At 41.2% G+C, this 25,826-nt stretch overlaps 1 protein-coding gene across 5 annotated transcripts in view; it reads right to left on the reverse strand.

Annotated features, from left to right (window-relative positions):
- OSBPL1A (oxysterol binding protein like 1A) overlaps positions 1 to 25,826 on the reverse strand; it is a 546,359-nt gene that overhangs the window by 59,172 nt on the left and 461,361 nt on the right. For all 5 annotated transcript variants that reach the window (XM_029591150.1, XM_029591146.1, XM_029591149.1 and 2 more), the window contains 2 exons: positions 18,199 to 18,333; positions 8,643 to 8,740 (listed from right to left, as the gene is read on the reverse strand). In XM_029591150.1, coding sequence (XP_029447010.1) covers positions 8,643 to 8,740; positions 18,199 to 18,333 — 233 coding nt within the window. The remainder of the gene's footprint in view (positions 1 to 8,642; positions 8,741 to 18,198; positions 18,334 to 25,826) is intronic.

Below are 25,826 nucleotides of genomic sequence, written 5' to 3' on the forward strand. Positions count from 1 at the left end.
TAGTGCACTGTGAATTTACACTGATCAGACTTATAAAAACTAATTCAAGGTTGTTAACATGCCAGAATATGCTGAAATGCTAAATGTAAGCCAAAGGTAAACATATGTAGAGTTCAGCCTTATATTTTGTTCCTCCCTTCTGAGTTCAATTTACAAGAAATCACATGAATTACAAGAATACCAGCCACATTAATATGAGACAAAATTATAATACCATCCTAAAAGAAGATGTGTTTATGTCACCCAATTAGGAAAATGTTATGCACACTAGCCCATTGGTGTGTAAATTGGAGGTGTAACCTATTTAATCTATTGTGTATACAATGCTCTCATGAGCCTGCTTTTGAATTGCTTTGCTTGTAGTCTTGCACTCTCCTGGAATATTCCATACTTTACCTAAATAAAGATCTTTCTTAATTTGCAGGTATGAAGCATTTATTTCGGTTAACCCTCAGACTGTGTGCCCAAAAGATTTAATTTGTACATTCTTTGTACAATGCCGAGGACCCACTGGTCTACATAAAAATTCCATATGTAATGCAGGAGAGTATAGTATATAAAACCTCAGCCTGCCTCCAACCAGAAAGTCTCCTGGTATGGGTACTGGAATGGAGGCTATGCTTCTCAATCCAAACAAAATCCTGTCCCAGTAGTTGACTGGGGTACTGACTTTGTCTTGGGGGCCTGCTATGCTGCTGACTGAGGAGGTGGAAGATAGCATTTCCTCGGGTGGAAAAATTGCATCCTGTGTCCTAGCCTTGGGTACCACCTGGAAGTGGAGGGTAGATCTAGAGCAGTAGTAGAGAGTTGCTGCAGCACTGCACAGTGTTCATGGATCAATGCCATTGCAGCTTTCACCTTATTTCTGAAGAAATTCTCTACAGCAAAAGGAATGAAGGGGGTGAACAAACATGTGGACAAAGGTGAACCGGTAGATGTGGTATATTTGGATTTCCAGAAGGCATTCGACAAAGTCCCACATGAAAGGCTTCTAGGAAAACTAAGTCATGGGATAGGAGATGTCTTTTTGTGGATTGCAAGTTGCTTAAAAGACAAGAAAGAGAATGATTAAATGGTCAGTTTTCAGGGTGGAAAAAGGTAAACAGTGGAGTGCCTCAGGGATCTGTACTTGGACTGGTGCTTTTAAATATATTTATAAATGATCTGGAAAGGGGTACAACAAGTGAGGTGATCAAATTTGTGGACAACACAAAATTACGCAGAGTAGTTAAATTTCAAGCGGATTGACGAATTGCAGGAGGACCTTATGAGACTGGAAGATTCAGCTTCCAAATGGCAGATGAAGTTTAACATGGACAAGTGCAAAGTAGAAAAATAACCCTTGCTGTAATTACACGTTAGGTTCTATCTTAGGAGTTACCACCCAGGAAAGATCTAGGTGTCATAGTGGATACTACATTGAAATTGTTGGCCAATGTGCTGTGGCGATTAAAAAAGCAAACAATTTTAGGAATTATCAGGAAGGGAATGGAAAATAAAATGGAAGATATCATAATGCCTCACCTATCACTCCTTGGTGAGATCGCACCTTGAATACTGTGTGCAATTCTGGTCACTGCATCTCAAAAAGAATATAGCTGCACTGAAGAAAGCACAGAGAAGGACGGCCAAAATGATATGGGCATGGAAAGGCTAAAGATGTTAGAGCTATTCAGTTTGGAGAAGAGATGACTGAGGGGGATAAGATAGAAGTCTACAAAATCATGAAAGGACTTGAAGTTAATGTAAATCAGGGGCTCTCTATGAAGTTAGCAAGTAGCTCATTTAAAACAAAAAAAATATTTTTCACTCAGAGCATAGTTAAACTCTGGAATTCATTGCCAGGTAATGTGGTTTCAGCAGTTCGTGTTACTGGGTTTAAAAAAAAAATTTTGGATAAATTCCTAGAGATTAAATCCATAAACTGCTATGACAGTAATTAATAAGCAATAGTAGCTTGTGATCTATCTAATGTTTAGGTGATTGCCAGGTATATGTGACTTGAACTGACCACTGTTGGAAACAGGATACTCAGATTGATGGACCCTTGTTCTGACCCAGTATAGCATTTATGTTCTTAGAAGTCCACAAGTCCTTCTTAGACCTCAAGTCAGAGGTCAAAGGTCTGCAGCCAGGTGACTCTGAGGGCGCTAGTCCCTATGGAGGGTGCGCATTCTACGCCACCTCGAAATCAAAGGACGAACAGACCATGTGTTTTCCTCACTCCATTCTCATGTCCATCAGTGACTGGAGGGTGTTCTGTTGCTTTTGAGGAAGCTGCTCTGCTAATACCTGCATCTGCTTTAGCAGGTCCTGCATACACTGGCCAATGAAGAGCTGGTAAGAGGATATGTGAGAGTTCAACATAGCTCCCTGAAAGACCTTTTTCTCCCAAGAGTGTCCAGGGTCAGACTCCTTCCTTGGAGGCACTGCGAATGAGTGCTTTGCCTCTTGATAGCAAATTCGACCAGCACAGATTGTGTGGTAGCTAACTTCATATCCAGGAGTTTTCTGGATGAGGTAAACCTTGTCCGCCTTCTTACTGATGGGAATCAGAGGGTGTTCTCCCACATTCTCACCTGCAAATTCTGATGGATTTTGTGGACTGGGACTATAGGGAGACACCCAATTTTTTTACTAACGGTATGATTCTCTGACATAAATAAAATGGACTACTGGCCTTTATTGCTTTCCACATCCAAATGCAGAGATCAGAGACTTTTCTGGGTCAAGCTGCGTGCATGACCAGCTTATCTGATTTACAGAGTAAGCACAGAGAAATAACAAGGACAATAGTTGCTGTGTGTGAGAGAAATAGAACACCCAGGCTAATCAGGGCTGGCAGAGCTATCAGTTCGCTACCAGTTGCAAACAGCTGTTAGTCTTAGCCTGGCCTGAAGTTGAACCTGGAGGAGAATTTGAAGCACACAAAATTGCCTATCACACTTAATTGTGTATTCACTTTACTATGCATGAAGTCACTGAATAATGCATAGCTAGACCCTTAAAAATAGGGATTAAAAGCACTAGGCCAGAGACCATCTCAAAGAAGCAAAATGACCCTCATCATGCTGACTGCCCTGTACTTGGGCTGGAAAGATTGAAGCAGAAGAGTACAGCCTGACCCCACACTTCCCTGGTATCCAACTAGAAGGGCTGAACCCGCTCTGCTGCTCAAGTGACAAAGTGGGCCCCCTTTACCTAGAAGCATTTCAAGAGATCAGAAGAGAGCAGAGGGACTCTTAAGGATGACAAAGCCATGACAGAAATGATATTCAAAGGTGATTCAGAGGAACTGAAACAATCTCAGTGAACTTGGAAGATGAACTAGAGCAAACTGACAAATTAAAAAAAAAAAAAAAGTAGAAAATCACCTGGACCAGATGTCATACATCATAGAATGTTTAAAGAACTGAGAAATGAAATTGCGGACTTTCTATTGGAAAATTGTAAACTATCAGTTACATCTATGGTACCTGAAGGGTTGCCAATGTAAAGCCAATTTTTAGAAAGGGATCAAGGGGTGATCAAGGAACCTAGAGGCCAGTGAATATGACATCTGTGCCAGGCAAAATGGGAGAATCTATCAAACAACAAAATTTCTGAACACAGATAGGCATAGTTTAATGGGACAAAGCCAATATGGATTTAGTCAAGGTACGTCTTGCCTCACAAATTTGTTACATTTTAGGTGGATAAAGGTGAGCCAGTTAGAGTGTTTTTGGATTTCCAGAAAGCATTTCACAAAGTCCCACATGAGAGACTTTAGGAAATTAAAAAGTCATGGGATATGGGACAGTATCCTATTGTGGATTATCAATTGATTAAAAGACAGAAATAGTAGAAATAAATGGTAAATTTTCCCAAAGGTGAATAGTGGAGTGTCCCAGGAATCTGTTCTAGGACCACTGCTTTTTAATATATTTATAAAACAATCTGAAAATGGGAACTGAGGTGATTAAATTTTCCAATGACAAAATTATTCAAAGTTGTTAAAATCACAGGAGGATTGTGAGAAATTGCAAGACACTGCAAAACTGGGAGACTCGGCGGGCAAATAGCAAATGAAATATAATGTTAAGTGCGAAGTGATGCACTTAAGGAAGAACAACAAATTATGGCTGCACACTGCAAATATGTTGAAATCTGCTCAGTGTGTAGCAGCAGCCAAGAAAGCAAACTGAATGGTAGGGATTATTAGGAAATGAATGAAGAATAAAACAGAATACCATAATGCCTCTATCGCACTATAGTGCAACCTCTTGAGTATTAGGTGCAGTTCTGGTCACCACACCTCAAAAAAGATAAAGCAGAATTAGAAAACGTACAGAGAAGGGCGACCAAAATGATAAAGGGGATGGAACAGGTCTCCTATGAAGAAAGGCTACAGAGGTTAGGGCTCTAGCTTGGGGAAGAGATGGCTGAGGGGAAATATAATAGAGGTCTATAAAATGAGTGGAATGAACAAGTAAACAATCAGTTGTTTACTCTTTCGAAAACTACAGAGACCAGGGAACACACAATGAAGTTACTAGGTAATACTTTAAAACTAAGAAAATATTTTTTTTACTCAATAATTAAGCTCTGGAATTTGTTGCCAGAGGATGTGGTGAAAGCTATTAGTGTAGCTGTACTTATATTAAAAAAAAAAAGTTTGGATAAGTTCTTGGAGGAAAAATCCACTAACCATTAAGTAGAGTTGCAGAAATCCACTGCTTATTCTTGGGACAAGCAGCTGGAAATCTATGTACCCCTTGAGATCTTGCTGGATACTTGTGACCTGGCTTGGCCACTGTTGGAAAAAGGATACTGGGCTTCATGGATCTTTGGTCTGACCCAGTATGGCAAGTCTAATGTTCTTAATCAGAGTGAGACAGCTGCATATATTCAAGGGAGAAGCCCGGACAGAGTTTGCAGCAGTGGAGAGAAACGGGTGCTCAACTCCCAGCTCTAGTCAGTGGGTTAGTAAACTAGGATCTAAGTTCCTGCCGCCCAGTACATTTCTGTGTCTTGTTTCCTAGTGAGAAATGTTTTGCCTGAAAGTAATACGTAGAACACACAAAAGAAGAACTAATAGTTAATAATAGTTTTTTTAAAGCATTTATTTGTACAATCACATATTAAACATGTGCTTTTTGGATAAATTTACATAATATTCACTTTATAGATGACATTTGAATTGATTATGAATCAATAACTTGTATTGTTTAAAAACATTTATGAAACGTAATGAGTTTGAAATGCATACTAACATGGTTTTATGTGTAATGTGTGCGTGAGATAGAGAGATTTTAATTGTTTAGATAGGTGTTTAATATGTGATTGCACAAATAAATGCTTATTTATTTTATTTTATTTATTTATTATTTTTATATACCGACATTCGATCTCAATCAAGATATCACACCGGTTTACATTTATTTATTTAGAGTTTTTATATACAGACATTCTTGAAAAAAATATCAAATCATATCTGTTTCCATTGAATTTGATATTTCCATATCGGTTTCCTACATTCAGGTACTGTAGGTATTTCCCTATCCCCAGAGGGCTTACAATCTAAGTTTTTGTACCTGAGGCAATGGAGGGTAAAGTGACTTGCCCAAGGTCACAAGGAGTGACAGCAGGAAACTATTAGTTCTTTTGTGTGTGTTTTACGTATTATGTTAAAGAAGATTTGGCGATCTTGACCCTTTGTGTTGTCTTGCCTGAAAATAAAGCAGATCTCTAATAAAGTGATTTTCATTATCTAAGATAAACAGATTAGTATAATTCTCTCATATTCTTAGATTGCTGGTAAAAATATATGGGGGGAGGGGGGTAGGTAAAAACTTAGGCGACAATCCCTCCAGGATCACCATGACCTTGGGTGGTTCCACAAACTGGAGGATGTCCAGCATTCTCAGTCTGCTAAGGAAAGGGAATGGCCTCTGCTATTCTCCAGACAAAACCTATGAAGGAGAGGGACTTCCTTCTCCCTGGGGGAAGAGAGGGGTCAGAAAGAAGACTCAATGCTTCTTCTTCAAAGGCATCATCTGATTCATAGTTGTACCTCATGAATATTCAGAAGCCAGATATCCCCATGGTCTGCCAGGCGAAGGACTCTGGCAGTGCCTGATCCTCCGCTTGAGTCTCAGGGGTGGGGGGAGGGTTTGCTTGGCTATTTGGGCATGGATCTTGAGGAACTGATTTCCCAAGGAAGCTTCCTCCCCCAATGGGCTGGAGATCACCAATGAGGCACTGACAAGGATCCCCCCTCCAGAGATCAGCATCAGTGCCTGGCCACCAAGCAGTCAAAGGGACTTGATAAACGGCCTGAGTATGTTTGGTGCTGACCTCAGTGCTCTTAATATAAAAAAAAAATGTAAAATAAAACAGGAGGATATCATAATGCTTTCCTGCTGATCCATGGTGCAACTGCACAGAGTACTGTGGTCCCCATCTCAAAAAAAAAAAAAAAAAAAAAAAAAAAAGATATAGCAGAGCTAGAAAAAAATACAGAGAAGGGTGACCAAAACAATATAAGATGGAAGAGCTCCCCTATGAGGATAAGCAAAACTGTTTAGGGCTCTTCAGCCTTGAGATGGCAAAAATGAGATATGACAGAGGTATATAAAACCTTGAGTGTGCTGGAATGGGTAAATAAGAAATAGTTATTTACCTTCTGAAATGGTACTAAGAGAGACTCCATGAAGCTAATAGGTAGTTCAAAATTAAATACTGCGCTGTTGCAAATCTCTAACTGGGTTTTGGGAAATAAGCTGGCGATGAAAACAAAGTAACAGAGCTACTGATGATTGGGGACCCTGCTTTAGATCCTTTTCCCTTGACTTGAGATGGGAGGGGAAATGGTGAAGCCTATAGCTTATATTAAAGATCTAGTAGTAGTAATTGTGGCGTTTTCTTTTCTGGAACAGCACGTTTCTCAGGTAGTCTGAACTGCCTTTGGGAAGCTCTGGGTGGTTTAGAAACTGCGCCCCCCCCCCCCCCTTCTTGAATTTTGGGGCTTTTACATCTGTGATCCAGGCTAGGGCGATCCATATCTGGACTATTATAGCGGGCTGTGTGTGGGCCTCCCCGAGCTGCTCACACACAGGCTGCAGATAGTTTAGAATTCAGCATCCAGGGTAGTACTGGGCTGCACACAAAATTTCACTCTCCCCTATTTTGAGCTGTCTGCAATTTTATTTTGCCCTACTTTTAGATCTATTTTAAGAGTGGTGCTTACCAGCTGCTCTAATAATCTTGGTTCTTTAACAAGGAAGGAGCAGGAGGAGAAAGAAAAAACTAATGATCACCTATCTGTGAAAATCTATGGCCTTACATTTCTTTCTGCCTGATGGGGCAGCTTGGTCTGCTCATTATAGGACACTTGAAGTCATTGAAAGTTGTACCTGCCAGCTGCTTACTCGCTTTTGAGCACCATGGACCTGATTAAGATTTGGGTGAAAGTAGGGCAAAATTGGTTGCAAAAAGGCTCAAAAAAAGAGGAGAGATCAAAGTTCCCGGCACGCAGTGCAGTACTACCCTGGGATGCTTCATCCTGAGCTATCTGCAGCCTGAGCATGAGCCACTCAAGGCAGCCATTAGGGCTCCGGTGGAATTTAAGTTCCTGGTTCTCACGTTGAGTGTTGCAGAATCAAGGTCCAGAATATCTGAGAAATAAATTGGATTGCTATATTCCAAGCTGCCAGTTGAGATCTAGTCAGGGAGCACGGTTAGTGGTACCCCTGGGAATGCCTTCAAGTTACTGTACCAACTCTGTGGAAATTCAGCAGGAAAAGAACTATTGTTTCCTGCTGATGTTGGTATGGAGTTTCCTGATCAGAGGTGGGGGATGCAAAGTATTTTTTTCTTTTAAGTTTTAAGAGGGTCAGGAGGAATGATTTATGTATTTGATATCATTTAAGAACAAGGTATGATTTTATTTTTTTGTCTCTTATGATTATGTAGTTTTCTTATGTACACAGCTTCAGGTATCCCTTTGTTGGGTTGGTTATATGGTTTATAAGAAATTTGAAACAAGCATTCGAAACAGAATTTGAGAAAGTATTTTTTCACTCAGCAGTCATGTGGAATCTGCTGGCAGAAGAGGTGGTAAAAAGTTAGCCTAGCTGATTTAAAAAGGGTTTGGCAATTTCCTGGGTGGGGGGAGGGTCCATAAACCATTAGCAGCCCTGTAGATTTGGGGAAAGCTGCTGTTTATCCATGTTATGAGCAAAGACTGGATCTATTCTTTGGGATCCTGCCAGGTACTGACAAGGATTGGCCAGTGCGAGACAGGATGAACCTTTGGTCAGACCCAGTACAGCATTTAGATCATGTATTTGTGTCCAGTTCTCAGCGTGCAGATGTCCACCATAAAAATGAGAAATTTGGGAATGTCAAAGACCAAGGAATGAATTGGCAGGGAAACAGAACATCCCCTACAAATGTGTCTCAGAATAAAACCAGAGCACGCTGGTGGGGGCGGTAGCATGGCCAAGCTTGCACTAATACTACCCATTACCTAACTGTTCTCTGCATGCATGCAGGACTTTGCATGCCGCTATTACAACTTTCACTAGAGTTAAATTCACTACAAAAAAAAAAAAACTTTTATAAAACAAGCAAGAAAATATCAAATGTCTTTTGCTCCTTACCGCACTAATTCATAGGTCTCTCCAAGAAGCGGGTTGAAGGGTTTGCCTGTACGCTCCCACTGCGACGCCACGGCAGACACGGCAAATGCAGCCACACTCTATCAAACAGGAAATGAAACTGTCAGGAATGCACTTAACCCAGTTTATCACATCTGCACCACACAAGCCAGACTACAAGCAATGCATTTTGACTGGACAAAAAAAAAAAAAAAAAAAGCATTTTCAGATTAATTCTTTCATTATACTATTAAGCCATTAGCATCTACATGAGATCTGCTTTATGAATATAGTTTCAGGACAAACTACTGCATCTTGGAGAAAATTTATATTGATGCTCTCCTACATATGCAAAGCACGTTTTTGGAGTGGGGGAGGTACTTCGTGGTAGAGAAGGGGAGAATGTGATGGTGCGGGGAGAATTCAAATCGCACATTTAAAGCACAAGTGCCTCCTACCTCGGTATAAATAAATCTGCAGCAGGGTTACCACCAATGAAACCATATTAAAAAAAAAAAAACCACTTATACTACAAAGTTTTGTTTGTATAAAAACAAGTCAAAGTACAAAGAGAACGAAAGGTAAGCAGAGTGCCAGTCAGCATGTTTTATAGCAGAGTCCATTTTTAGGGTTCCAAAGGCAAAGCACTGAACCCTTGTAGCAAGCTTTATGTGCTTGTCCCACCAACTGCAGGCACCTGAGGAAAGGTGCAGCTTCTATACCACTCCTAAGCTGCGAGCAGAGTTCCACATCCTCTCCTTCACACCCCTCCATTTGCTACCACTCTCTCATGTTGCCCTTCACTCCCCTCTTACTCACTAATCACCCTTCTAACCTGATGCTGACCCTCTCCCCTCACACTATCTAGTCCTGCCTCTCACCTCCTTACCCACTACTCATCACTGAACACTCCCCCACCGACTTGGTACTACCAATCTCCTCCTCCCCACTGAACCTAGGGCCTCTGTTCTCCACATCCCAGATCTGGTGTCACCATACTCTCCTCTAATAATTTCCATAGCACTATTAGACATAAGCAGCACTGTACAATTACACACAAGAGAGTCTCTGCAAGGTACAGCTTATAAATCCACTCTAGACAGAAAGAGCGGACAAATAGGATCCTTAGGCAGTTTCATTAATGGAAAACTGGTAAAACAAAAAGGTATGATCAAAAGAACCAGGGATTAAGACTTAAAGGCAGCTTCAAAAAGGTGGGATTTTAGGCTATATTTGAAAGGGAGAGAAGAAAAGAGGAAGTTGAGGGACAGGGTTGAGATTAGAGGGGCAGCAGTGATGTGCACAGATGGTCTGAGAGAGTGAGTGGCCTTGCTTCGGAAGACCAGGATGTGGATCTATAATCACTGGCTGAAAAAAAAAAAAGGAGGTACGAAAATAGTAACAAGGATGATCTGCTGTCAGGGAGAGTGGAGAGGACAGGATGAGAGGAAGAAAATGTTGAAGCTCAATAGCAGTGGACAATGTGAAAGACACAATCCCTGCTAAGGTAAAGAATGGGAATACTGGACTTGATGCTCAGACTGCATCAGGGAATAATATTGGAGGAAATTAGCATCAGGAAGAGATAGTATGGCATAAGCATGCGCCTTCTGCCAGGCTGCTAAAAGGAGCAAGGAGGAGGTGTCAACAGTCCAAGACCAAGTGGGTTGTGAGGGACTCAGGAGTGTGCAGATGGGCAGGGAAAGTAGGTTGCAGCCCAATGATCTCCCCCTTCTTGGCTCCCTTTCCTGAAGTTCCTAGCACCACATGGCTCAGCCGAGGAAGTCTGCTCTGTGCAATGTACACAGTCCCGTGCTGTTTTTGCATTGCCCAGGGCTGGAAGTCAGCCAAGCCTTGTTTATGCCAAAGCAGACTCCCAGCGCCACTGGAACCGGAGTTAATTGTGTGCATGGCACCAGAAACTGCGAGAAGGAACTGGCAGCATGGAAGGGGAGTGGTAGCAAGGCAGAAGGAAGGGAAAAGCAAGTGGGAGAGGAAAAAGGGAACCGGAGGGGGGGGGGGGGGGGGGGGGGAACACAAAAAGCAAACTACAGGGGGTAAGCGGAGAATGGAAGTAAGGAAGCAGGTTTGACAATGCTGTTGGCCATCACGTTTGGTCTGCCTCCTTCACTTGCACAAACCACAGCCTGTTTATGTTACAGCAACTCCAGAGGAACAGCTAAGCAGCTAGCAGTAACAGTCCGATCTGGGGAGGGCTGGGCACCCACCTCCTTACACCTTTAGAATGCCTCTGAAGAGTACTTTGGAAGTTACTTGTTTAAAATATTAACAAGCAGATGCTTGAACATTTCATGATTCCTGGTTTCCACCTTTAGTGCATAAATTTGCATATGGTAATTATTAAACAGCAGGGCAGTTTTCAGAATGCTTCATGTCAACTAATGGCAGGGAGCTTTAAAAAAAAAAAAAATCTGGGAGGCCATGTGAAGAGACTATCCCTCCCATTCAGGGAGGCCGGCTGGAGGACCTAACCGAGAGGGCTCGATTCACCTGAACCCTGCTGTGCCGTGAAGTATTTCCCGCCCTCAATGACGTCATCAATCGGGGCCTGAGGACCCGATATAATTTGTGAGGCAGCAGCACCGTGTAGCCGGAGGGGCACGCCTCTTGTCACTTTTTTTTTTTTTTTTTTTTAAATCAGCTTTTTTCCAGAAGGTATATGGGCAGGAAGAGGAAGACCAAATTTTTTTTTACATCTTCCCTTGGTTCTTTAGTTGTGAGACTCGCATGTGGTTCGGAGGGTGAGTCAATCTAAGAGAAACTCTCTCTCTGATATTTCATTTTCTTCGGGGTCCTTAGAGAGTCCAAGCCAACAACAGTTACCCCACACAGCTTCGGGTCTTCTTGAAGTTAATCCTCAGACTTTATCTAATAATTCTGAACTGATGAGAGCTCTCTCTCAACCCAATATGGTAGGAGCTTTAGGTGGAGCCTAGTTCCCATTTGTTAGGAGTCACATCTCAGCCTGGAAGTTTTGGCTCTTAGTTTCTTGACCCCCCAGACTGTAACTCTAGCTGATGTTTGGACGGTGCTTATAAATATGGAGGAATCATTATCTTTCTCAATATCCCAGTTCGGTAAATTTTCTCGTGAGATTAAGAATACTCTTGAAGATCATGGAACATGATTAAATAATTTAGAAGTTACCTCTATGCGATTTGAGATGTTGTCTTTACAGTCATCTAGTATTTCCTATATAAAGGATACTTTAACGTTACAAAAACAATTGGAACATGAGATTCGAATAAGGAATCTTTGTTTTCTAAATCTTCCTGTATCAAGGTTATTATTGTCTGCTACCAAATTGTTTAAAAAATATATTGAAGTATCTATTTCTTCAGCAAAGGAAATGACTATTTAAAAAATGTATTATATCTCTTGGTTTAGGACTAGGTTGGAAGGAAGAGCAGAGGAGATGGACATTTTGCAGGGAGATAGTCCTAATTTGACCTTTTTGTGGCTATTGATATTCCCACTAGGGCTACAGTCTTGGTATCTTTTTGTAATGAGCAGGACAAAAGTTTGGCGTTTCAGAAATACAGTCGGGTCGGCCAGCAACCAGACCCGACCAGCAACAACCAGCATGCGGCCCGACCGGACCAACTACCAGCGACCCGACTGGACCGCCATCTGAAGGCCCGATCCAGCACCACGAGGCAGTGACTAAGGGCCCTGAGGCTCGTGCAATCGGCACACACCTACGGGGGGGGGGTTGAGAGCCACGGCCTAGCTAGGCCCAATAAGCAGATGCCCCCGAAGTCGCCCTAAAAGACCTGCAGACAGCGGCCGTAGTGGCCAATCAGCGACCCCAGATGTCACCAGGGGGAGGAGGCCATCGACAGTCTCAAAAAGCGCCACAGACCCTAGGCGTCGTGCGCCTAAGCAGTGCGACCAAGGAGCAGGCCCCTTGGTGCGCCCCTTAGTGCAGCCACCTTTCTACCCCTCCCCTCTTGCCTCTAATACTTTTTCCCAGCTGCCCCCAAAAACAAAACCTTCACCCCCTCCCCATCTAAATCCACCCATTCCCATTGAGACCCTGTCTGACCCTCTCTGAATTACCTAACTCACATAGCATCTTCAATCTCTAAGCATCCGGGTTAGTGTTCTCCTTTCCCCCCCTACACACGAATTACACATCTCACCCTCACCCACCTCAACATGGAATCTTACCCTATTCCCATACTTAACCACCAACCCTATACCCAAAAAAGGAGTTACCCCCTTACTCCTCCTTCCAACCTGAGATCGCTAATACCCATTATGATATCCCCCTAACACAATTCCCTCTGCCTAACCACACTATCACTTCTCTTCAACTCCCAATCTCTAACTAAAAACTCCGATCCTGAATGACCTTTTACAAGATACTCAGCCAGATATCTGTGCTATTACAGAAACATGGCTCAAACAAACTGACATAGTCCTTCTGAATCAACTCCCCACTGAACTCTACGACATTTACTCCCTCCCTAGACAAAAAAAAAAAAAAAAAAAGGAGGAAACCATGCTCTCAAGAAGATCTAATCCTCTCCCTCACATCCGAACTCGGAAAATTGGACCTCACCAACATTGACTCATCCCACCGCTCTTGGAACAAAGTCACCAAAGACGTTGCGGACAAAGTCTGTCCTATCAGATCCGAAGAAATAAAGCCACTTAACTCAAAAAAACCTTGGTTCATAGCAGAACTCAAGTCCCTTAAACAACAGCTAAGAACCAAAGAACGGAAATGGCGCAAGAACCCTTCCTTTCTAGCAGACTACAAACATTCTCAACTCCTACAGAACCTCAATCCTACAAACTAAAAAAAGATTACTACTCTCAAAAATCCATCAATATGATGCCAAAGCCCTCTTTGCCTATGTCTCGCTTCTCTCAAAACCAACCCCCACTCCATTCACAGACAATGATGCAAAAAACAAATGCAATGAACTAGCAACCTTTTTCCATATCAAAATAAGTAACCTTATCGCAAAGTCCCCCCCCTCCCTTCCACCTCCACATACCAGACACAAAAACGCCTGCATCTCCCTAGACTCTTTCAACACTACCTCCATTTCTGAGATATCAAAACTACTAAAGAAAATGAAACCCTCTAGACACCTTGAGGACTTTATTCCTACTAAAGCCCTCCTTACCATTCCTGATACAATCGCCAAACCCTTATCAGAAATTAACTGTTCACTCACCCTAGGACAGGTCCCTTCGGCTCTGAAACAAGCCATCCTCAAACCCATCTTAAAAACCCGAACCTAGACACTTCAGACCCAGCTAACTTTAGACCAATATCTAACCTCCCATTCCTGGCTAAACATTTGGAGAGAGTCGTCAACCTACAGCTCATGGATCATCTTGAAAATAACCTCCTATACCCATCCCAATTTGGCTTCAGGAAATTCTTCAATACAGAAACCTTTTAACTATCCCTATCTGACACCATCCTTAAGGGTATGGACAAGGGCCAATCATTTATGCTCGCCTTACTAGACATTTCCTCAGCTTTGACACTGTCAGCCACAATATTCTTATTGAACGCCTTACCGACATAGGTATATCAGGAACAGCCCTGAGCTGGTTTGCATCTTTCCTAAATAATCACCATTATAAAGTCAAAATTGGTAACATGAATCGAACCCCATTAATCTAACACATGGCGTACCACAAGGATCCTCCCTCTCCCCTACTCTTAACATTCACCTTCTACCCTTATGCCAACTTCTTGCCGACCTTTGACTCATGCATTACATCTATGCTGATGTACAGATTCTCATCCCTGTCACTGATTCAGTGTCTAATGCGCTCAAAACCTGGAACAACTGCCTTTCTTCAATTAACTCCCTCCTCACCAACCTCAAATTGGCCTTAAATACATCAAAAACAGAGCTCCTTTTTATCTCCCCAGCTCGCCTTAACCCACCACCCTCAGTGCATCCCTTCACTTTCTCCCAACATGTTAGAGATTTAGGCTTCACTCTTGATAACCATCTCAGTCTCCAAAAACATATTAGCAACACAACCAAAGACTGTTTTTACAAATTGCAGGTACTGAAGAAACTAAGACCTTTACTACACCATAATGTCTTCCGAACAGTCCTCCAAGCTACCCTTTTCACGAAGATAGATTACTGCAATTCCTTTCTCTTAGGCCTTCCAGCAACTTCAATCAAACCTCTCCAATTGCTGCAAAATGCAGCGGCAAGAATCCTAACTCACTCACGCAGATCAGACCACATCACTCCGATCCTCAAAGACCTCCATTGGCTCCTGATCACATCTAGAATCCTTTATAAGAGCCTTACAATTATTCACAAAACCTTAAACAACCAAAACATTACCTGGCTAAACAACTCTCTCCAATACCTCACCTCCAATAGACCCTCCAGAACCACTTACAAGGGATCCTTAGCCACTCCCGCCCACAATCTCACCCAGCTCATATCTACCAAAAAATGTGCACTATCCAATATCCATAGCAGGACCAACATTATGGAACTCTATGCCATCTGATCTCTGCCTGGAACACTGCACTGCCACCTTAAAAAAAAAAAAAAAAAAGCTTAAGACGTGGCTGTTCGAACAAGTCTACACTTGAATAAGCTCCCTCCACCATATCATTTTCCTCTCTACCTCCTCCTCGAATTATACAAGCAATATTATTGTTATTGTTCTATCTATTTAAAATCCTCTCTCCTAGGTCACCTGACCTTTTTTCTACAACTCTTTCAAGTTCTTTTATACCCCTGTTACATGTAACTTTATACTTCCCCCCTCAGTTTCAAAATATTTATTCCCCTGTTACCTGTAAACCGATGTGATATGCTTATGAACGTCAGTATATAAAAAGTTTTAAATAAATAAAACTGTTCTTTTGTGGTCAAAAAATTCGAGTATTTCCTGATGTTTCTAGAAATGCCCAATTGAGGATGAAATTATTTTTTAAAACCAAGAGTTCTATCTCTGGGGCCAATATATATATATTTTTTTTTAGATTCCCCTGCAAATGTCTGGTTATGTATCAAAAGAATAAGTTTATATTTCAAGATCCTACCCATCTTGAGATTCCTCATGGATAAGGAGACTTGATGTGTAGTAATAACATGAAATGTGAGGTATGTAAGGTTTTTTTTTCAGTTAATTCTCTTACGCTGTAATTAAGATTTTTCTTTCGGTACCTTTAGGTTTGGTTTTTTTTTGGCCTCCCATAAAATTTGGGGACTTGTCTATTGGAATATTATATTTGGTAAATATGGATAATGTGTTAATTATGCTTCTGATTCTAATATGTTTGCTTTATGGCTACTATCAATGTATTTTGTTAACATCCAATAAAATTAAAAAACAAAACCTTGGTGACATTCTCTGACCTCCCTGAGGTCAGTCGCATTTTCTTCTCCTGAGACAGGCGACTTGTTGCTATATTTCACACAAGTCCCACAGATATTAACCCAGAAAAACAGAGCAGGTTGATGAGACCACAATGTGTTCTGACCTCCCTGACATTACAACAAACCTGAACTGGCTTGTTTCCTCACAGGAAACTAACCCCAAAAACAAATTGAGTGCTGGGGTCATCAGGGGGACCAGATACATAAAAATTTGAGAGCAAGATGTCAACAATGTGAATGAGACTTGATGAATGGTTCTTAACTTATGGAGTGAGGGGAAAGACTTATAAGTTCCATCTGAGGAAATCAGGCTAAAAAAAAACTACGCAACATTATTGAACTGTGAAATTTTTTTTTAATCTGGTCTGTGCAACTATCCTATTTATTGCCTTTTCAATTTTTCAGTGAGAAGTCCCAGTGGCTTTTAAAACTGTACACAGCACAAATGAATTAAAAACAGTTATGATTAACTGAATCAGAACCAAATGTCCCTGTGTTAACTTGGTACATCACAAAATATAATTGATGTATCCTAGGAAATATTAGCCAAGGCTAACTGAATTTTAAAATTATAAAAGTTAGAAGTTTGAGAGGTGAAAGTTTTCAAAATGCATGGTTTAAAAATCAGTGGCTCTGGTCTTAATGATTTTTCCTTCAACCCAGAATGTGAAACATTTTAAATTTTAATTTAAAAAAACTGGACTGGGTCTGCATGACACCTTGTGTGCTTGATTAATGCATGCACAGAGCGGCACTGAATGTACTCATGGAAGAGTCCTTAATGTGTGAGGGCAACCAGTGTCACTTAATGATGAAGGGGACAGGAACAAAGAGTCCAAGGACTCCGATCATCCTGGGTCCTTAACAAGCAGAGCGTGTGAAGAGAAGAAAGAATAAAATGCTATTATCGCCTCTCTGTGTAAACCTGAGGTTTTACACATTTGTTTCTGCTCATTTTAAGACACTTGCAGTCAGTGAAAGACCAGCAGCCACCCACTCGCTTTTAAACACCATGGACTGGGCTAAGATTCAGTTAAAAATAGGACAAAATAAAGGTTTGCTAGCATACGTTTCAAAGAACATGCTCTGGCAAAGGATTTAGACTCCTGCAGCTTCTGGAAGGAAAAAAGTTCCACATAAAACTGTGCAAACCAATACTTTTACAGAAAAAAAAAAAGTCTTACTTTTCCAGTTATCTAGTACTAAATGGGCTTTGAATATCTACCTTACAAGTTTTTTTTTATACCCAGCCCAACACCTAAGACCACCCTCTATAGTTTTGTTTTTAAACTCTACCGCTTTCCCACCTGCTTGTGTCTGTAGCACTGAACAGACCAAGCAGAATTCCTTCTCATGACCTAAACGTTATTTCAGTTCCACAGAAAGGTAATTTCTGTTCAGTTTATTATTTATTATTTTATTAAATGAGACGGTGTCTTCAATTCTTCTGCAGACATTATCTATTGAAATTCGGAGACAGCCAGGCAGTTTTCGCGGCTCCTTTAGGCTTTCAGCTCAAATCGGAATTACAGTTGGGATGTGGTGTCATGAGCCTTTGCCTTCACAATGATCTGGGGGATCTCTCCTTTTTTCTCTCTTCTCCAACTCACCTAAGTCCAGTCATTGTAGGGATAGTCCTCGGCCGGAGGACATGCACCAGGGGCTCCTGCAATCATGAGCCCTAAAACCAACCACTAGGTGGCACCACTACACAATGATAGACTTCCTCCTCCCACTCCCCCAGGAGCTCTGAATGCTGTTTTCTGTAGCATCCCCAGCTGGCCCAGGGAGTAGATGGATCTGACTCTTGATGGACCCTTGGTCTGACCCAGCATGGCAATTTCTTATATTTAATTTCTTACGACTCAGGAATCAAACACCAGGTCCTGCACATGGTACTGGCAATGCTGCCACTAAGTCACCAGGCCAGCCCTCCGCACTCTGTGCTTGCTGGAAACTTGGCCACAGTGCTCCAATTTTTAATGGATTTACAGTAAGTGAAATGTATAATAGAACATGTTTCTTTATGTAGTGAGCTTGTCTTTCTGGAGGCAGAGAGAATAAAGTAAAAGGGATTAAATGACAACATGACACATTGCTTTATTTCCCCAAAGTGATGAGCTGTGAAACATCGCTGTGAAAGAGCTCAGTACCTGCATCCTTTCCACAGTGCTGGAACAAGAGCTGGCTTTGTGGATGAGGTACGTATGTTCCATATACTCTGTGAGTCGCTGGAGGAAACTGAGGGGCTCGTTAAAAATCACTGGCATTGTGATCTTGGACAGCTCCTATTGACATAAGATTTGAAGAGAAGGAATAATCATGTTATTTAAAAAAGGTGCTTTGTTAAAAAAACACACAAAAAAACTAATATGAATATGCATAGAAGATCAGGGTACTTGCAATTCAAATTTCAAAACACTGAAAAAACCTTCAAGGCTGCAATGGAAAGTGCACACATTTCAACACATGTGATATACGTCTCTTGCATCCTCACTGTATCCTTGAGTAAAGTTTTCAATACAGATCCACACTGTTTCATGCACGCTTAAAACTTATCTGTGGACTTTTATTTGAAGAATCTGATCTCTCAATTTGTGAACTCTACAAACAAATTGATTTTTAAACTTTGGATCTTGGTAATTAACAATTGGACTCTGTAGAGCAGATTTCAACCTGCAAGTCAGGCCTTAGAAAAGCAAACCCAGTTGGGAAAATTTGAGGACAAAGCAGCACGTAGTTTCTGAAACCCAAAGAGTTACTGATTCTGTTATATCACCTGAAGTCTGGAAGCATTTCAATCGTACATTTGCACTATTAAATAGTTTCTTAAAGTTCTAAAAACTTTTTCCTGTACTCTGAACTCAAAGAGTTTGCAAGTCATTGCATTAAGAAATATGAAGAGGATATTTTCATTACCAATAATTTTCCTCTATTTCAGTAGCAAAAGTATGACATTTTGGTGACAGCCAAAGAATTCCTTAAACTTACATGCATTGACATCTTCCAGGAATAACTAAGTACATTGTATAAAAAGGTCAGCTCAAGCCACTAGGAGTAGTGATCCACCATTTTATATTATACAGGTGTAATAAAATGTAATAAATTATGGTACACCATGCAAACATTTTACACATACTGGAAGGACTTGAAAAACATGATGCGTTAATGACGTTGAAGCTGGAACAGGATGGAGCTTGATAGCAACCTAAGCCCCACAGGCAACTTTGTCATCAAGTAAGATTTTAATTACTGCAAAATTTCAGCTGTATTAAAAGTTACTGTACAGAACTTGACTGCATATATTTCTAACACACAAAACCACTATGGCAGTGAACATTTACAATGATGCAATTTAAGAATTACTCTTTTTCTTTTTTAAATCTTTGGAAAAAAATGTCCTTATTCCTCCTCACCAGAAAGTTATCCTGTATACCTCTCCTGTATCTCTGACTAATGAAGAAACCTAAGGCAACTTGAATAGAGGGCAGCTTTCCATGCTACAGCTAATCTCCCGCTGTGCTCTACCCCTTCCTCATCTGCATATGCTAATTCCAGGCAAAGCCCTAAGACTCAACCAAAGCCCTTGTAAAAATGGAAGCTGAAAAAACTAGGCCTGCTTTCCTACTAAGGTGAGTCAACTGCCTTGCATTTGGAGGGCCAGACCTTCATTTTGATTTACAAAGGAATTTTTTTTTTAATTCTATACTGCAGAAAAATTAAACAAACTGGACGAAAGTATTTAAAAAGAAAGTGTCTCAAAACATTTCAAAAGTTAATCACCTCTGTATTTATAAGTGAATTCCAAAGCAGATACTACAACCCTCAAGAATAAGCAAACCTGATTTGCATGCCCTGCACACGTACTCTCCTCCTTCCCCCTCGCACCAGCAGATTGACAGCCCAGTGGAGGCACATGATTTGCTGCTCTTCTAAACAGAGAAGAGGAGAAGATTTTAACAGACTGCAAGAGTATGAGCCAGCACTCATTTCCATCCTCTAGCCTTTAAGGATCTACAGTGTTTATCCCATGCCCCTTTGAATTTTCACTGTTTTTGTCTTCACTACCTCCTATGGAAGGGCATTCCAGGCATCCACCACCCTCTCCATGAAGAAATATTTCCTGATGTTGGTTCTGAGTTGTCCTCCCTGGAGTTTCAATTTGTGACCCCCTAGTTCTACTGATTTCCCCCCCCAACAGAAAAGGTTTGTTGATTGTGCATCATTAAAACTTTTCCGATATCTGAAGGTCTGTATTATAGCTCCCCTGCATCTCCTCTCCTCTATGGTATACATATTTAGGTCCTTCAACCTCTCCTCATAAGTCATTTGATGGAGACCACCCACCAATCTGGTTGCCCTTCTCCTATCAATGTCCCTTTTGAGATACAGTCTCCAGAACTGAACTCAATACTCCAGGTGAGGCCTCACCAAGGACCTGAGAAGGGGATTATTACTTCCTTTTTCTTACTAGTTACTCCTCTGTCTATGCAGCCCAATATTGTTCTGGCTTTAGCTACTGCCTTGTCACATTGCTTCCCCATCTTCAGATCGTTAGACACTATCACCCCAAGGTTACTCTCTTGCTCTGTGCACAACGGACCTTCACCTCATCACCTCTTTTGGATTACCACACCCCAGATGCATGACTCTGCACTTCTTGGCATTGAATCCCAGCTGTCATATCTTCAACCACTGTTCAAGCTTCCTTAAATCACATCATTCTCTAATCCTTCTGGCGTGTCCACTCTGTTGCACATCTTAGCATCATCCACAAAATCGACAAACTTTACCATCTATCATTCCACGATGTCTCAAAGATACTGAGCAGAACCAGTCCCAACATCGATCCTTGTGGCACTCTGCTTAACACCACTTTCTCTTCAGAGTAGGTTTCATTTACCATCACACACTGTCTTCTGATGGTCAACCAGTTTGTAATCCACACCACGACCTTGGCGTGTACTCCCAAGCTTTGCATTTTATTCACAAGTCTTGTATGCAGGACTATATCAAAAGCTTTGCTGAAATCCAAGTAGATCACATCAAGTACTCTTCCTCGATCCAATTCTTTAGTCACCCAATCAAAAAAAAAAAAATCAGTGAATCCATGTTGCCTCGGGTCCAGCAGTCCTCCAGACTGCTATCCTTTCCTTCAGCAGTCTCTCCATTAATTTTCCCACCACTGAAGTGAGGCTAACTGGCCTGAAGTTTCCAGCCTTCTCTTTGCTACCACTCTTGTGGAGTGGGACCACCACTTCTCCAATCATTCGGCACCACACCCATTTCCAGGGATCTATTGATTAGGTCATGTAGAGGACCCACCAGCACATCTCTGAGCTCCCTCAATCTTGGGATGAACTTCATCCAGCCCCATGGCCTTCTGCACTTTCAGTTTTCCTAGCTCTTCCCATACATTTTCTTCTGTAAACGGATTTTCATCTACCCCATCTCCACCTATGGTCCTTCAGTTTGGTGTTCACTAAAGAATACCCTGGAGAAGTATTTAATATTTCCCCCAGTTCTTCATCTCTCTCCACACATTGATCATTGTCACCTTTCAATTTCATAATACCAATTCAGACCTTTCTCCTTTCTCTGATATATCTGAAAAATGATTTGTTGCCTCTTTAGCTCTTTTACCGTCCTTTCTTCTGCTTGACTTAGCTTTCTTGATTGCCCTTGAGAAGGGCAACCAAAATGATAAAGGGGATGGAACAGCTTCCCTATGAGGAAAGGCTGAAGAGATTAGGGCTGTTCAGCTTGGAGAAGAGACAGCTGAGGGGGGATATGATAGAGGTCTTTAAGATCATGAGAGGTCTTGAACAAGTAGATGTGACTCTGTTCTTTTCACTTTCGAATAATAGAAGGACTAGGGGGCATTCCATGAAGTTAGCAAGTAGCACATTTAAGACTAATCGGAGAAAATTCTTTCACTCAACGCACAATAAAGCTCTGGAATTTGTTGCCAGAGGATGTGGTTAGTGCAGTTAGTGTAGCTGGGTTCAAAAAAGGTTTGGATAAGTTCTTGGAGGAGAAGTCCATTAATGGCTATTAATCAATTTTACTTAGGGAATAGCCACTGCTATTAATTGCATCAGTAGCATGGGATCTTCTTAGTGTTTGGGTAATTGCCAGGTTTTGGCCTCTGTTGGAGGCAGGATGCTGGGCTTCATGGACCCTTGGTCTGACCCAGCATGGCAATTTCTTATGTTATGTTCTTCTTTGTCACTCAATTTCACCAGATATTCTTCCTTGTGTTCCTCATTTTGGGATCCTTTATACTTCTTGAAGACTTTTTTGCTTTTATGTTATTTGCCACTTCCTTTGAGAACCAGATTGGTTTCTTATTTCTCTTTTTATTTACTTTAACATATAGATTTGTTGCCTTAGTAATTGCTCCTTTTAGTTTGGCCCAAGTTTCACTTCTCTCATTTTCTCCCAGTCTTCGTTCTACCTCCATATTTTTGAAATTCAAAACCCGGGACTTCGTGTAACTTCTCCGCATCTTATTTGCGATATCAAACCATGCTGTTTGATTATCACTAGTGCTGAGATGGTCTCCCACCCGGACATTAGAGACATTATCCCCGTTAGTGAGCACTAAGCCAAGTATCACATCTTCCCTCATGGGTTCCATTACCATTTGTTTGAACAGAGCCCATTGTAGGGCATCCACTCCTGATAGATTCCACAGAATCATGAGAGGTCTTGAACGAGTAGATGTGAATCGGTTATTTACATTTTCGGATAATAGAAGGACTAGGGGGCACTCCATGAAGTTAGCAAGTAGCACATTTAAGACTAATCTAAGAAAATTATTTTTCACTCAACACACAATTAAGCTCTGGAATTTGTTGCCAGAGGATGTGGTTAGTGCATTTAGTGTAGCTGGGTTTAAAAAAGGTTTGGATAAGTTCTTGAAGGAGAGGTCCATTAACTTCTATTAATCAAGTTGACTTAGGGAATGGCCTCTGCTATTACTGGCATCAGTAGCATGGGATCTTAGTGTTTGGGTACTTGCGAGCCTGGTTTGGCCTCTGTTGGAAACAGGATGCTGGGATTCATGGACCTTGGTCTGACCCAGCATGGCAATTATGTTCTTAAGGGATTCTCCAGTCTAGCCTGGCAGATAAAATCTCCCATAATCAACACTTCTCCCTTCTTTCCCACCTTCTGGATGTCTTCATCCAGATCTCTGTCTAGCCCTTCCGTTTGAGTTGGAGGCCTGTAAATCACTCCAGTAAAAACAGATGCACCAATTTTTTTTTTTTAGGGCAGCCCATAATGCTTCTTCTCTACCCCACATTCCTTGCAGCTCAGTTGCTTAGATATTGTTTGACATAAATAGCTACTCCTCCCCCTTTTCTGACCTCTGTCCTTCCTTATCAAGTTATAGGCTGGTATGGCCGTATCCCACTCATGAGAATCCGTGAACCATGTCTCTGTGACTGCAATAATGTCCAGGTCTGCCTCCTCCATTAGGGCCTGCAGGTCTGGGATTTTATTGCTCAAACTGCAAGCATTTGTAGTCATCGCTTTCCAATTTTTCTTCCTTGATTTGTTGCACTTCCTAGTCGGATTTCATGATTTTTTTTTTTGAGTTGATTGATTTTGATATTTTCTTCTCCTACTTTCTGTATTGCTTGGGGGTGACATGTCAATATCATTGACCATTTCCTGCAACCCCCATTCTTTAGTTTAAATGTCTGATAATATATGATCTGAATTTCTCATTTAGCATCCTCCTTCCTGCTACAGACAAATGAAGCCATCCTTTCCATAAAGCTTTTTATTGCTCCACACACAACCCTAGCCTCCAACGTATCCAAAATCGCTTTCTGTATACCAGGCTTTGAGCCAGGAATTGACATTATCTATCTGGCAGAGCTTCTCTTTTCCCTTTACATGAACAGGTAAGTACTTCTGAAAGGCAATAATCTTTGCAGTGTTTTATCTTTCCTAGATTTTGGAAATCTTTGTACTTCCTAGCAGCCATTTCTATTGAGATCATTGACCCCCAAGATAGATAACACTGATATCAAAGTTCTTACTTTCTTCTTCAATGACTTGGACTAAATGGTTTGTATTTCTACTAGCTGAGAATCCTGGAAGGCATTTAACTGTTGTGTTGCCATCAAAATGTGCCTCCAAATTGGCTCTTCTGATGATAGAGTCTCCCAGAAGAAGCAGCTTTCTTTTATGATATTTGATTCTGTTGAAGGGCTTCTGGGTGTACTGGGTAACCTCACTTTTAGAAGTCACTTCAAAATCTAATGCTGAGGTTTCTTTATTCTCCAATGCAGAAAAAGCATTTGGTAGGGGTACCAGTGGGGAGAGTGGCTGTCTTCATCTCAGGCCTTATTCTGCCAGAGCCCACTGTTATCCAGTTGGTCCTGGGTTTTTGAATCCTGGATGTCTGACATTTCTGGGGGAGTGGGGATTGATGCACAGGATGCTGTAAAGTTGGAGAAGGTGGAAGGTGAGCTTTAAAATTGTGAACTGCATAGAACAGGTGTTGCAAAGACCGGTTTTAAATAAACCACCTCATTTAGATCCATACCAAAGTCAGGCTCTTGTTTTTCTACCTTCAACATGTAGTTTGCTAACTGGCAGTAACAATTATAATTGTGCCCATAAGGGGGAATATGAATCACCGATTTAGCATCAAATTAAAAATAATTCTAATTTGGATTATATTAAAAAATTAATCTAGCTATTATTTCAGACTTATTTCAACAGTGTGAAGAGATGCCAAGTTCAAACATTACATGAAACTGTTGCATGCAAGGAAGCTGGGAGCAGCTCACCACAAAACATGCTGTCTAGGATCTGAGAAAAGAAACAAAAGGGTCCTTATTAAGTAGACCACAATGAGGAAGAGGGAGTAACATCCTGCTGATGATTCTGCTTTTATACTTCTAAAGCCTGCATTGTGTCACCCTAATAAGAATTCATGCTGACAAGGAACAGTTACATACTTGTATTGCTGAATTAAAACCTTGTCACTTTGAATCAGCAGAGCAAGCAGCTGCCTTGAGGGAAGAACACAAATATCTTGCAGAGCAGTAAATGAAGGATTATGTTCGATGGAAACAAAAAAATTTACGACAACTAACATTAAATGAGAGATATTTATCTAGACAATTTGTATCTCTATGCAATAAAATTTTTTTAATAAGACTGGATATGCCCACTAGTAGAATTACAGAGAAAATACCCTGTGCAGCAGAACTTTCACACAATTAGTGACCAGGAGAGAGATTAGCACAAACACAATCAGATGACAAGACTAATAAGGACCATGCGACCCAGCTAGCCTTCCTAATCTACTTTCTGGAACAAACCAAATGGACCTCAGTTATCTCTAGTGTTCCCCTCACTTCTTCACAACCTGGTTACTGTTTTGAATCCACCAACTTCACTGGGAGGATGCTCCTTACCACCACTTGCCTGGAAAGACGTTTTTTTTTAAGTTACTCCCGAGCCTCCTGTCATGACCTCTTGTCTTTCCATTGAAAAAGGTTTGCTTCTTGTGGATTATTTATATATTTCAGATATTTGAAGCTATCATATCTCCCCTAGCAAATACATATTTAGGTCCTTAAGCCTCATTTCATAGGGTTTTGGTATAGATCCTGCATCATTTTGGCAGCACTTCTCTGGATTGCTTTCCCCCTGTCTAGATCCTTTCAGGAGGTACAGTCTCCAGACCTGGATACAATACTCTAGATCTCTCACCAACAACCTGCATAGACATTATCTTTTTTTCCTACTGTAC

This window comes from Rhinatrema bivittatum, chromosome 2 (genome assembly GCF_901001135.1).
Source record: "Rhinatrema bivittatum chromosome 2, aRhiBiv1.1, whole genome shotgun sequence".
Lineage (NCBI taxonomy): Eukaryota > Metazoa > Chordata > Amphibia > Gymnophiona > Rhinatrematidae > Rhinatrema > Rhinatrema bivittatum.